Source organism: Nanorana parkeri, unplaced genomic scaffold (genome assembly GCF_000935625.1).
Source record: "Nanorana parkeri isolate BGI_ZX_2015 unplaced genomic scaffold, ASM93562v1 scaffold442, whole genome shotgun sequence".
Classification (NCBI taxonomy): Eukaryota; Metazoa; Chordata; class Amphibia; order Anura; family Dicroglossidae; genus Nanorana; species Nanorana parkeri.
In genome coordinates this window covers 349,449-363,739 of record NW_017306710.1, presented here as the reverse complement: position 1 = coordinate 363,739, position 14,291 = coordinate 349,449, and the positions used below count along the sequence as shown (strand labels likewise).

The following is a 14,291-nucleotide window of genomic DNA, read 5'->3' as shown; positions in this document are numbered from 1 at the left end:
TGTGCCCCCCCCCCTTTTTGTGTCCCCCCCCCCCCCATCCTTAACATATATTATGGCTTCTAACATACAATAATAGGGCACACATAGGAGTTTTATAAAAATCTAACATCTCAGTTCTTGTAGAAGGGTGGTTTCTACTACATGTACGTGCTTATTTTTTAATATTATCTATGCTTCTTTCAAATATTTGTTTGCCGACTCTTTGCTGAATACATTAGATGTTTTCAGAAAGAATGCCTATCTACACATTTCAAAAATGACAGCTGTACTGTAGATTACAGTAAACAGCAGGAAGACGCTTGTTTTTCACTATTTAGAAAGAAAGAACAAAATGTATCTCATCACAAGCTGGCAGAGCAATGTTTTCTAAACATTCTGATCAAGCCTTGCATTAAAGCCTTATATTACTATCTCTTTTAGGTTCCATTCACACAATTGGCACGAAAATGCGTACATTTTAACATACGCGCGGATTCCGCGCGTTTGCGGCTATCACTTTAGCAGGAACGCGTGGAAGCGGCCCAGAATATCACGCTTGGACTTTTTTGCACGACGCACGTTATGGTACTGCGCGGATGTTACGCAAGTGTGAACAACATACATTGGAATGTATTTTTTTAATGTTTAGCACGATTCCGCACAAACTGCTAATGTGTGAAAGGAACCTTAGTCAATCTGTATTCTCAGAGCAAGCTCTGCATCTTCTAAAGTCATAACATACCTGGTGATCCTGCCATTAACTTCAGCACAGAACCCCTTCCTCTTTGTAACTGACCACGCTAGGCAGAGAAGCACATGCAACCTAGCGTGGTCAATTTGCTATCTTTTTCTGACTTGTGACCTACAGGATGCCATGGCCAGGCGCGGTGTGCCTGCAGTCTCTGAGTCATATTACAGCTGCCATGTCCCCTCTAGTTTGAGTTAAAGCAGCTCCTGCACACCCCTGCCTACAGCCTAAGAACACAAGGTATCCTGGAACCAGTCATGTCTTCTGCAGCCTCCACCTCTATCTCTTTGTTCAGGAAAAGAGGGAGAACCGAGTGGTCACATGACTACCACAAAACACTCTCCACAGAAAATTATTCCCTTTCTTTTTTTTAAATTGAGATTGGGGATAAATGTATGTAGACAATGTCTAGTGTGCTTGTATTTTTTTTTTTTTTTATAATTTGCATTTAAATGCACTTTAACTACAAGCAGGTAGGCAATTGTGCATTGCAAAAAACAAATAACCATATTTTAAGCAGGGTCAACATAACCACTACGTCACTGCGCTGCACCTTTGAATACAAATATGTGTATATATTTTTTGATGCTTGATGAAGCTTGTTATATTTAAGGCAACCGTACCATGAATCTTTCACATACTTACAGCGACTCATCTTCATAAAAAAATAAATTAAAGCCATCCTTGCAGAGAAAGCAATGAATGCTTGCTTACCTGTTCCACCTCTGCACCACCAATCTCAACTGAATTGCATGTCTAATCTCCAGCATCCAACATACTTAGGGCCAGTTCACACCATATGCTGTTGTGATGCAGTCCATTTATTTTGACTGCTGCAGTCAAAATACATCACAATGGAAACGCATCACAAATGCGTCAAAACGGATCGCAATGCAACTGCGCAGACGGTCGAAGTTGTGATGCAGTTTCTGGTGTGAACTAACCCTTACTGGTGTATCAGATGTCTGGTCACACACTATACTCTATGTTTTGTTTTCCGCTAGCCCACCTTGGGGCTCATAGAAAAAAAAACAAACAGATCACTATGGAGGACATTAGCATCTGGCACTTCCAGAATTGTCAAAAGCTGAACATTCTTCAGCAAACTTAGATCTATAAAGAAACGCACTTCCGCAGCCCGGACAGTGGGACAGGTAAATAAATATTCATTGCTTTCTTTGCATGGGTGGTTTAACTGCATTTATTTAAAATAGCAGCAGGGCTGTTTTAAAAGGTTTAAAAAGGTATAATAAAGAGCACTTTTTAATGCTTAGAAAAGTACAGATTTGTATGTAATCACTAAGCATACAAAGAAAGTAGCTGTCCTCCACAGCAGAGAACACTTAGCTTTAGGCTGGCCTAAAAATCAGCATTACCAATAAATCAGATAGAGTACTGCCCACAGTGCCCAGTGGTTGATAGACTATAACCACTGTCATTATAGCTGTTTATGTCATGTATTAAGTTTATGACATGTATTAAGTCCTAATAAAAGGGAGAAATATAGAGAATTTCCAGTAAGTGCATATTCTAAATTATTATTTCAGTGTTTACATTAAAGACATTCACATTTTTAAGATGCTTGCTTTTCCATATTTTTGATATCACATTAAATATAGAGATTTGTAGATGAGCCACTAGATGGAGCTCTCTGTGGAGTGCAATTACCCTTTTTCTTTCATAGCAACTGTTCCGATAAGGTACCTAACCATGCAGGAGGTGCAGTTTTTTTAATGAGTTGTCCAGCTCATGGGGGAAATTGATCAAAACTGGAGTAGACAGAATCAATTGCCCATAGCAACCAATCAGTTTATCTCTTCAGTTTATTCTGTTAAGCTTTGAAAATGTAAACTAGACACTGATTGGTTGCCATGCACTACTGCTCTGTCTGTTCCGGTTTTGATAAATTCCCCTCCTAGTCTTGCATTGTGAGATTGAGTACTAAAACACAACAATTGTGTAGTACTCCAGAGCATGAAACTGTGCCTGCATATGTAATGAACAAATATGGCTGCCCCCATGTGCATATATTATTATTATTATACAGGATTTATATTGCGCCAACAATTTGCACAGCGCTTTACAATATAAGGAAGACATTACAATCACAATACAATTCAAGACAAGATGATATATAAATTAATGTTTAATGAATTGTATTATTTAATTAATATATTATAATATGCATTATTTAATAAATATAATACATAAAAGCAAGGTTTAAAAAACACACACAAACATTCATTGGATTGATAATATCAAACTGATCTGTTCTACATGTTTTTTAAATAATCAGAAACCTATACATTGCCTTTAAACTAACATTTTAATATTTGTTTCTTCCTCCAGGTTATTTTGCTTTATAGTGATCCAAAGAATGGACTAAGTTTAAGCTAAAATGGCTGCTGACAGGAAGCAAAATTCTGCAAAATCTGCACAGCAAAAGCAAATACAGTGTGATTTCCCACACAATAGCTGTTGTATGCATGTTTTTGAATGCTGTTAGTTTACATAATTTGCATCTTATCTTTACTGACTCATGCAACCTAATCTTTCAAACACTACAAAGCAATTCAAGAGTGAATGGTATAGCACTAGCATTTTTCCTAGGCCCTTTTTATCATTCCACAACATTGTGTGGGTGCAACAAGTCTGCCTTGTTATTGGTATCCTCTCGTGGGTCAGATCTTCCTGTTCCTAGACCCGGCCCACTGATGACACCTTCAGATGATGATATAAATCTCCTGACATGCTCTTCTGAGGCAGAAGAACAGAGTGTGCCTAGGTAATGTTAGATGTGTAGGAGTTTATCATCTCTTTCTGAATGCTACGGCACATTATATTTACCGATTACTTTGTCACATTAACTGTCCTAATGAATCCCTGTTATATAGCCAAATGTTCAATTTTAGAACAAGGTCCACTTTAGGGCCCATTCATGTCTATCATGGCATTGGGTTGTGAAAACTCATCTCCAGTCCTCTAATCCTGATCCTTACTGCACTAGTCATTGAGTTAGTGACATAAAACAGGCATGCAGCTAGTGATGTCTGAATACCTGCCCTTCATGTTCATCCAACATCATTGTTTTACTATATAGTGAATCCAGAGTCTGAAGGAGTGCACCTTTATAAACAAGTCTGCTAAAACAGATACTATTAGTCCTGTCCTTACAGACTACCCTTAAAGTGACACTAAACTCAGTAGTTAAACCTTAAAAATCCATTCAAGTACATTTAACTATTAACAAAATAACAAACTTAAGTGAACCGTTGCTCATATCTTTAAAATAACAACAACAACAAAAATAACAACAAACACACCTCTAGAAATGTTTAGTAATAACAATCTACAAACATATACTTCTAGATAATTGCCGGCTTTGTATTCTTTGCATTCCTTATTTCTCTTTTCTTCTCCAGTCTTCTGACAGTGGCCATGTTTACTATTAGCAGATTACTAGCTACTTTTATGTCCTGAATTTCTGGCACATGTGACTAGACATGTGACTAGGACATGTGACCATGCACATCATCTCAGGGGAGGAAAATGCCTTACCCTGAGATCTCATGAGATTACAGATGAGATTTCCCAGCAATGCTCTGCTGATGACAAGGCAATCCCAGTGTGCATTGCTTTGGCAAACTGAAGTCATTTTGCCCTTGCAAAGCAGGAAGTGAATGTTCTACAAGTGTAAGTATTTTAAAATCACAGCATTTTACACCTGACATGTCTATGTTTTTATTATTCATCATACATTACGGGATGCATTGGTAGAATTTGATTTTTGAGTGTAAAGGTCCGCCTTAACTTTCAACAAAATAACTAAAAACGTTTGCTCCTGTGATGGACTACAATCTCAATACAAATTGGTAAACTAAACATGAGATTGTAGTACATCACGGTGAGCAAGCTTGGAGCAGTGGCTACTTTACAACACACAAAGGGACCATCGGGAACAAAAGTAGCCACCCTCCAGAAGGAAGGACAATGTCAGCACCAATTCAGATATTTTTGACCTACCTACAATAGTGAAATGCAGGAGTTTAGTGTCAATTTAAAGAGGAGCTATGCTCAGCTCCTCTCCATCGATGCAATGTCTCCAAGCTTCTTCACTGGTGGCGACATCTGCACCTAGTCTTCTTCCAGGTTCGGAATCTTGGGCAAACTGTGCCCATAGGAGGTGACTCCTGCACACGGACGGGAGTTCATTCAACCTGGCATATGCTGAAACTGTACACTGAGCTGCCCATGTACATTGCTGCCCAGTGTACATTGTCCAGATTGTGAATAGGCAGGTAAGAATCCTTTATTGCAGATGAGACGTAGAGGGCCCTGATAAACTACTGAAGGTGCACCAAATATTTGGCACAGGCAACACTGATTTTATGAATGTGCTAAATAATAAGGGTTTGAAGAGTATGATGCGACTAGTGTGACATATTTTAGAAAAACCCAAGTGTGACAGATCACACGATCTACGCTGAATAAATAATGTTTCAGACAATGAATCGGTCAATATTTGTCGCAATGGGGGTGTGGACAATGGACAAGAGAATGATGGCAAATGCCAGTCATAAATCATTTGCTCTGCTCCTAATAAACTTTACGCACTGTGACATGATAGTTCATGTGAATTGCCGTGCGTCACCATCAGATGTGCCGTGTGATAATTCACATTCCTTTACAACCGGCAATAATAGGTTATTGGGCCCAGTTTGTCTCTTCTGTAATAAAAAGCTTGCCTGTTCGCACATACAGTATATAAAGGTTCCTCTTTAATTTATGTGCAAGCACAAAGTAAAAGATTTTGGAGTTTATGCATAGATAAAACGTTTACATCAATAGCAAACAGATTTCAGGTTGAGTCAATGTAGCATTGACTTAAAGGATAATTAAAGCCTCAGCTTTTTTTGCATATATCTACTGCTAACAAGCAGTAGATATATGCAAAAAGTGTAAAAAACAAAACGCTTTTAAAAGGGTTAATACTTACACGTGTCTCCAGTCTGAAAATGTGAAAATTCATAGGCGGCCGCAAAGCATCTTGAGGCGGGCGCCTGCGCAGATCACATTTTCGGCCGGGACGCGGGGAGAGACACAAGGTAAGTCTATGGACATGTGCACCCGCATGCAGACACCGTGGGACAGGAAGTGCCAGCAAGCCCAGAGGAGTCAGCGCTGGATCGGACACCCGCCGCACCCCTGGAGGGACAGATGAAAAGGACAGGAAAGAAGAAGAAGATCGGATTAAGAAACATCATTAAATGTAAGTGCTGACATTAACATTGGGGGGAGGGAAAAACATTTTTGCCTTCAATGTCACTTTAACCGGAAAACAATGTAAGAAGACTGAAGATCTTTTCTGGTTGGTTAATGCAGGATATTCCTAGAGTCCTGCTATATATAATTCCTTATATAAGAGATCTGCTAGGGTCAGTATCTGCAGGTCTACACACCTGTCCCAGCAACCCACACATTTACCTGAACCCGTTTTTGATGGGATAATTTTAACTACATACAGTGCTATTAGGAAAGAAACACAGGGCTGCCACAATCTCCTTTAAAATGCTAATTATTAAACACTCTGACTTCACATACCCTGAGTCTATGACACAGAACAGGTGTTTTAACTTCCTGCTTACTGCATGCTTTTTCCATATGTGAATTTCTGACATTATTAAAGACAAAAACAACCAGGAAAATAACTTTCAGGAGGGGCAGCTCTCTCCTGATTGGTTTTCTTTAATAGGTCATGGGCTATACAACTTAAGCTGGCCATACACCTATAGATTTTGTATAAATGTTTTTTCTATCAGCCTATGGTCACATGGAAAAGGTGCAACAGATTCCTCCATCTACGCTAAACTATGTGGATGGAGGAATCTCCCACTGGGCCAAGCTTCAGTGTCTTGCTAGTCGGCCCAGATGGCTCTCAAAACACCTGAACAATGACTGCATCCCATCAGATTGTTCAGGTATTTTGACAGTCAGCGGGGCTGACATACAAGATACTGAAGTTTAGCGTAGATGGAGGAATCTGTTTCACTTTTTCCATCTGACCAAAGAAAATCTGCAGATAATCTATAGGTGTATGGCCAGGTTTAGAGGCCCGTGCCATGCCTCTTGCTTACAGCACTTTGTCCACTCTGATGTGCATAGGCTTGTGACATCAGCTATGCAGATCGGGGGGGTTGGTTAGGTCATAATTGATTAGGCCACTTCTGACCTATACAAATGATATCACAGGCACCCTTTATTACAAGAGTGCTGAAAGCAGAAGGTATTGAGCTGGCTGGCCAGTGTCATTGGCTCATTAATGCTATGGTAGGCCTCTATCATGTTCCTCTGGCTGGATACACAGGTGTATGTGGACAGCTGCGGTTGCTGACCCTGTATAAAGCAATGACAGGCTGATAGCGGTCGCAGCTGTTCACTGCTATTTGAATGTAATTGCACATGGAACAGTTCTTGCTGCAGCTGGCACAGTTTTACCATGGAATGAGGCCATAAACAAGAAAAATCTGTATTAAAGGGTATCTATGGTCAAAAACTAAAAATGTACTCCTAATAACCATATTGATCTAGAGGTTTGTAAGCTATCTTATTGCAGATGCACATAGGATGTACTTATTCAATGTACTGACACAATTTCACTCAGCCCTGTGAATATGCACTTCTTTGCAGAGCCCGCCTTCTGAAATACCACTCAGCATCTAAACAATGTAACATTATCATTGCTTGCTGCAAGCAATGCATTATGGTATATGTAGTCTTGAGAAATCAAGATTGCATCACAACAAACATCAGGGAAAGAGATGCAAAGCATTATCAAAAACAACTCTAGTATGTATTCCTATTACAATGATGATCTTATAACAGGATAGTATATGGTTTGACTTGAGAACTCCTGTAACATTGGACTTCTGGGAAAGAATGCCCAGGGAAGCTTATATTCATAGGTCCAACACTGAACAGTGATATCTTCTACTAGGCTCTGTCATGTGACATCACAGGTCACATGGACTAGCTCACGGAAAAGCATACACACTCAGGTCCACCTGCCTAAATGCAAATCACCCAGCATGTTCTTCACTAAACTAATGTATTATGCCCCTAATAGCACAGTGATGTCCTAGACTGGGCCACAGTATTATTGTAGCAGATCTTGACTCGGGTCATGTAGTATTATATTCCATGTGCCTAATAACCACTCTACGTCAGTGTATACAAACAATAACAATAAACTTTTCCTACTTGCTCCCTGTTCATCCAGTAAGTATACCATTGAAAATGCTTTCTTAAATTTGTTTGATATGTGCAAAAAAAAACCCCCAAAAATCTAGAAACCAGAAATCTAGTGAGCTAATAACTTCTGGGCTCTGCCTCCGCTTCAATTTTATCAGGAGAGGGGAAGGTGTTCTGTAGACCTAACATGCTTCCTGTGCTAGAATGACAAGACTTGCTCACTGTACTGTATCTATGGGGGAGCAGCAGTTATCCTACGACAGGAAGTGTGTTACCAACAAGATCACCAGGTGTAGATAAAGTAAAAAAAAAAGGATTAAAGCAAAAATCTAAATTCAATAGCAAAGCTCTCTAATGGCTTCCTACCTGGTTCCTGAAATGCACATTTACAAATATGTTTAAGTAGCTAACATAAATGCAAATACCTGCAGGCGTTTACAAAGGGGTCTGGCTGTAGAACTACTATTCTTACTTTGCATATTGTATACATTTGGTTTTTTACTCCTATTTTTAGTCATCGCCCTTCATCTCACACACACACACACACTGTACTTCCCCATTTTTCTTATGTTGCTAGAAATTAAAAAATATATAAACCCCAAAACAAGAATGTAATATGTTCTCGTCTTCTAGTCCTTAGATGTACTCGCTGCATGTTTTATCTTTTATTATGCTTTTTCCCCTTTATTTTCATCTGGTAATTCTGCGAATAACACACTTCCTGTCCCTTTGTAGCTATACTCATTTCTCCATGCTATCTATGGAAGGAGCCATGGTTGTCAAGACTGCCTGGACTTCAAACATGCCTGCCTTTATGCATCTCCGTACCAGGGTGGATTATCGGGACTAGAAGCTTACACAAGAAAGAGAAGATTGTTTTCCCTGTACTTACTGAAAATATTCTTATCCTGACAAAAGAAAACTAATACAGCTACAACATCTGAGGCTGATGTCACACAGGCCTTTTTTTCCAATAAGATAAGCAGTTATTCTCTGTCTAATCACTAGCCTGCTTTTTCAGCGAACTGTAGCTCAGCAATTTAGTTTTAGCAGCATTTGAAGCCTGTGACACCATTGCCAGAGGCAATTGCTTTTCATTCACCTTTATGGACTTGGCAAATAAAAAACTTTGATGGAGAGTAATTTAGAGCAGAGTGCACTAGCCCAATGCTGTAGCCGTATTTTAACTTGTAGCAGAGACAAAATGCCAGTGACTCTAGCCATTAAATTGCTAGCTACAAAAAGCTGACTACAAAATCGCACATCTGACATGGACCTAAGGCAGGGGTAGACAACCTCAGCCCTCCAGCTGTTGTGGAACTAGAAGACCCATGAGGCTTTGCTGACAGCCACATGCATGACAGGATTTGTAGCTTCAGCACAGCTTGAGTGCTGAGGTTGCCTACCCCTGTGGTGAGCTGCAAAATAAAATGTATTTTGTCGTTTTTGTGTTTAAATAGGCTTTAATAGATCACAGCTTCACCCTAATCTATTTGTTTTTCAAAAGTAGACCGCCATTATGTGGTAATAAATACATGCCTTAGTCATTACTGCACTCGAGACATTAAAGTTAATAATGACTAGGCCTGCTGGGTAATTTGTTGAACATTTAAAGATCTGTTTTTATGACTACTGCCTGGGAAATGTCTAAAAATTGAACATAAGTAATGTTTTATTGTATTTTTGGTAGTTTAGCATGGTGGGTTTTTTTCTGACACATAATTGCTATACAGTTATTATATTAGTTATATCAATAAAGTCAATTCAAATAAAGGTAAATTCAGGAGTGGAGCCTTCGTGTGTAGATTACAATCTATCATCATGAGAGAATTTCTTGTTTTGACAGTACAGATGTCACATGAGTAACTATTTACGATGCAGTATTATGAAACAGCAGTCACGTAGGCAAGCCACTGGAAGGAGTTGCCTTGTTTGGTTATGTGGCTTGCTATGATGAAAGGACACTTGAATGTAGTGCACATAATTTGCTTGTAATTTTAGAAGTACATATCAGCAAAAAAAAAAATGCTTACAACTTAATAGAAAATCTCTGACTAAAAATCTTAATCTTAGAGTGACACCTAACTCAAGAGTTAAATCTTAAAAATACATTCATATACCTTAACTATAAACAAAAATGTATCCTATTCGTGTATCATTCAGCTGTAGATCCCCAAATCATCTCGGAATTGACGACACTGTCCTTCCTTCTGGGGGGTGGCTACTTTTGCTCTCCATGGGCCCAGGGGGCTGTAAAGTAGCCATCACTCCAAGCTCGCTCCTGTGATGGACTATAATCTCACATTTGTTTACTGGTTTGTACTGAGATTGTAGTCCATCACAGGAGTGAGCTTGGATCAATGGCTACTTTACAACACACACAGGTTCCATGGAGAACAAAAGTAGCCACCCTCCAGAAGGAAGGACAGTGTCAGCACCAATTCAGAGATGATTTGAGGCTCTACAGCCAAGTGATACACTAATAAAATACATTTTTGTTACTAGTTAAGGTACTTAAATGTATTTTTAACTGTGTGCCACTTTAAATGGGGCAGTTAAAAATGTTTACATTGTCAACAATTGTATTTGTTGTACAATAAGGGGTATAATAAAACGACCAATTTATTGTATAGTTAGTATATAGGATGGAATTGAAATCTTCATTAACTGGATCTGTGGACAGAAGTCAGCTATTTCTCCCTATATTCACACCTTCATCATAATCGTCTGCGGTTCTCATAAGCCTGTGAAAGGTTTACTGGAACTGTCATATAGGTTAACTTGTAGTTCAGGTTTATCAATCCTTTAATACTTGTACATGTCTGGTGCACTTATATAAGGGTTAGACAAATCCCAGGAGCCAGATCGCCAATGCTCCTTAAAATCTACAGCTGGTGCCTTACTTTTGCGATTTCCTCTAGTCGTTAATGGAGCTGGATCCTAAAATAATCCTTCTGGTTCCCGGACTGGACAGACAGGCTCCTGAGTTCCATATTTATTTTGTTCACCCTTGACTTAAATGCATCTGTGGTTAGTCATAAAGGTACTGGAACTGTATGAAGTTATACATGCACTAAAGAGTATGTCTAGGCAAAACTTTTTTTTTTTAGTTTTGGATGGACTGGGTAAGGATTAGAACCCCTTTTGGCTATATAGAGGCTCCATTAGAAAAAAAAAAATGTAAATTACTGCGACGATGACAATAGTTTCACCAGATGGGAAGGTAAGATTAATCTGCAATGGACAGAAAAACAAACTGAGGTTCTTGCCTTCCCCTACTAAAAAAGTATTTTTAGTCAATCTGTTTTGTTGATATCGATTCTATTTCACTTCTTGTCTATGGAAACTGTTGTTAGGATGAACATAGATTGAACTGAAAACAGGGAATGGGGCCTAAAAATTAAGGTGGTTAGGAACTCATTTTTTGTGAAACCCTTTCTGTGATTGAATCAATGTAGATCCCATACTAGATGCAATGTTCTCAATACACTTAGTTCATGCGCAAAAGATTAATCTACAGATAGTGAACCACAATAAGTGGTAACACGTCAGAGGATAAACAAAGCACGTACCTTTGAACTGGAGATCATTTCCACACCGTCGAAGTGGAGATCATTTCTACACCGTGTTGAAGCACAACCTATCTTCCAGGGACGTTTTATCCAGAAGAACATGTAAATTATATTAAATACAAGCAGCCTATCTTCATGGTGTTATCCAACTGTGCAAACCACCCTGCATTGCTCATTGGCAACCAAAATTGTGTTGCAAAGATACCACTTTGCTATACATAAGTTTCCATCATTAAATGCATTGAGGCATTTGCACAGTAGTCAGGAAAGAGAATATTCCAGGGAATTGTTAGGTTGATGGGCCCCAATTTTATATCCTCACTTCTTAATTTATTTCCTTAGCATGGTTGGGTATCTCCTGAGATTACACTCCAGTGTATTTCCTGGCAATATGCCTTTTGTACTGAAGATATTTATGCAAAACGTGTACGTGTTTTACTCTAGCCTAATCCAGTGCATTATTCCAAATTGGCAGGTGTCTCCAATTAAACTCCAGGTTTATACAATAGATCCAGTACCAGCAGGAAGCCACGTGAATCCCCCCAAGATTCTTCTTTGCCCTGAAACAAATCAATTAGAATCCTATATAAACAAACGAAACTCTTTTTTTTTTTCTTTTTTTTTAAAATGCCAGGATAAGAAACAATTTATTATAGAGAAGAAAAATCTCTCATTTAAAATAGAAATCTGTACACCTTTGTCACAATCAATATACATGAACTGTACAAATTTACAGCAGTTCATAATTTATCAAATAAAAGAGGACTAACAAAGTTCACAAAATAGATGGTGGCTTGTGGAAAAGGACTTTTACCCAATTAAGTACAAGAAATTACAAAGCAGAACTCCACTTTCTAAAAATAAGAAGTTTACTCCGTCTTAGAAAACTACGAGCTAGGAAATGTACAGGTAAGCTGGCTGGTGAGAACGCCATAGTTCAGACAGTGTCTTTATAAGGTACATTTAAAGCCTGTAGCCAAGGCAGGAAAAAAGAAGAAACCTATGTTAACCTTTCAAGTTCATTTCACAATATGAAGGATACTCAAGTATTTTTGGGCAGACTTAATAATATTCTGTCATGTATATATACATTTATATCTATTTTCAGTGCAAGTCATGTCTGCCATGTACAGTTCCACTAAGTGTCATATTCCCAACTCTTCACCTTGCTACTGAGCTGCCAGAAATAGTAACATTGAAGACATTAGTGCAAGTTAAACTCTGCAAACAAACTGCAGAGAAGTAAATAATAATCTTACAAAGACATTGAGCTTTGGGTTCAAAGGTTTTGGATATGTACATACTCCATGTTCTGTACACATTTGTCAGCTGGCAAGGTCAGGATGAGCCCACCCATTGGTTAATGGTGCACCCCAGACTTGAGATGGTCTTTGCCCTATACCCCCAATAATGGTTAAGAATGGATAAAGATCATAGTCTATGGTAGAAAGTCACCGCTGCAGAAAATCTCTGGCTGACCGATCTCAAGGGAAGAATTGGTCATCCAACATGGATTTTCCCTGCTGATTGTTGTTCCCTCAAGATAAGGCAAGAGCCAGAAATGTCTGCCCAGTGACATAATATGCACCGTTAGACAACATCATAGAGATCACTGAACTCCAAGACACTGCCCCATTTAAAGCCCTAACCATAAGTGGGAAAACAAAACCTGACACTGCCTGATGACAAACGTATGCCCAATCCAAAGTATGCACATAGCCTAATATAGATATTATCACTGACTAAATGTCTAGTGCCAAAAAAATGTTGCCTTCTACATACAGGCTGTTAAACTACTAAAAGGTACTGTCCAAACCATGGCACATTCACATCAGTAAGATCTACTTCTATTTTGTGCCCAATCTTCACAGCTGTGACATTTTATACTTCACAATCCTTCCCCATAGGAGCCCTCCCAAATTAAAGACAATATTATTCCATCTGTTACAAGATGATCCAGCCATCGACTGTATCTTAACCAGATACTGTCATCATATTGTACGTTTTGGAAGGGCTTGTTCGGCCAAGGAGAAGTTCATCTTTGCAGCTGATTCTGCTTTCGACAAGAGACGAGCTGCCATTTTGGCTACTGCCACCTGTTGGTAAGGATTCGTAGAGCACACATATGGACCCATCCTCTCCAATGCGATAAGACACTTCATATGGATCAATCCACAAAGTGAGTTCACTTGGCAGAAGTTTAAACATTTCTTGGCTGCTCAGTCCGATACGGTCTGCTGCTTGCCCAATCAAGGGATCCATTTTGTGGTTAATCCGAATGCAGCGGTAAGCTGAACCTTTGGTGGGTTTCTCTGGAAACCAGTGATGTCTGTAATGATCTACAAATGGAAATGGAAAAAGCAAAAAAACGTATTTACATACACTCCCAAGAAACATTAATGCATAAAAATCATCTACACAAATAATGCAAAAGATTAGTTTGACAAACTTTGTTGAGTGCAATCATTTTCAAATCGAAAATATAGGAAATAATACATCTGCATACCTAGTGCAATATTTAGGAAATCCTCAATATGAATGAAGTGTCTTTTCCCTAATGTATTTTTATGGCAAAAAGGATCTTTGAAAGACAAAATTGATGCTAGCATTAGTCTTTTTTTTCCATTATGTACCACCTACTAAATCTACAAAGCAGCTGAAGACTTATCGATCCATATGGAAATTGGTCTTTTTCATTTTTTTCCCCCCATTCTGAGCAATCCCTAGGCTTGAATTAATAAGAG

At 38.8% G+C, this 14,291-nt stretch overlaps 1 protein-coding gene across 1 annotated transcript in view; it reads right to left on the bottom strand.

Moving 5' to 3' along the window:
* Positions 1-12,162: 12,162 nt before the first annotated feature.
* Positions 12,163-14,291, bottom strand: part of BTG1 (BTG anti-proliferation factor 1) — a 5,411-nt gene continuing 3,282 nt past the window's right edge. The window contains exon 2 of the mRNA XM_018560240.1: positions 12,163-13,886. Within this exon, the coding sequence (XP_018415742.1) occupies positions 13,522-13,886 (365 nt within the window). The 3' untranslated portion in view covers positions 12,163-13,521. The remainder of the gene's footprint in view (positions 13,887-14,291) is intronic.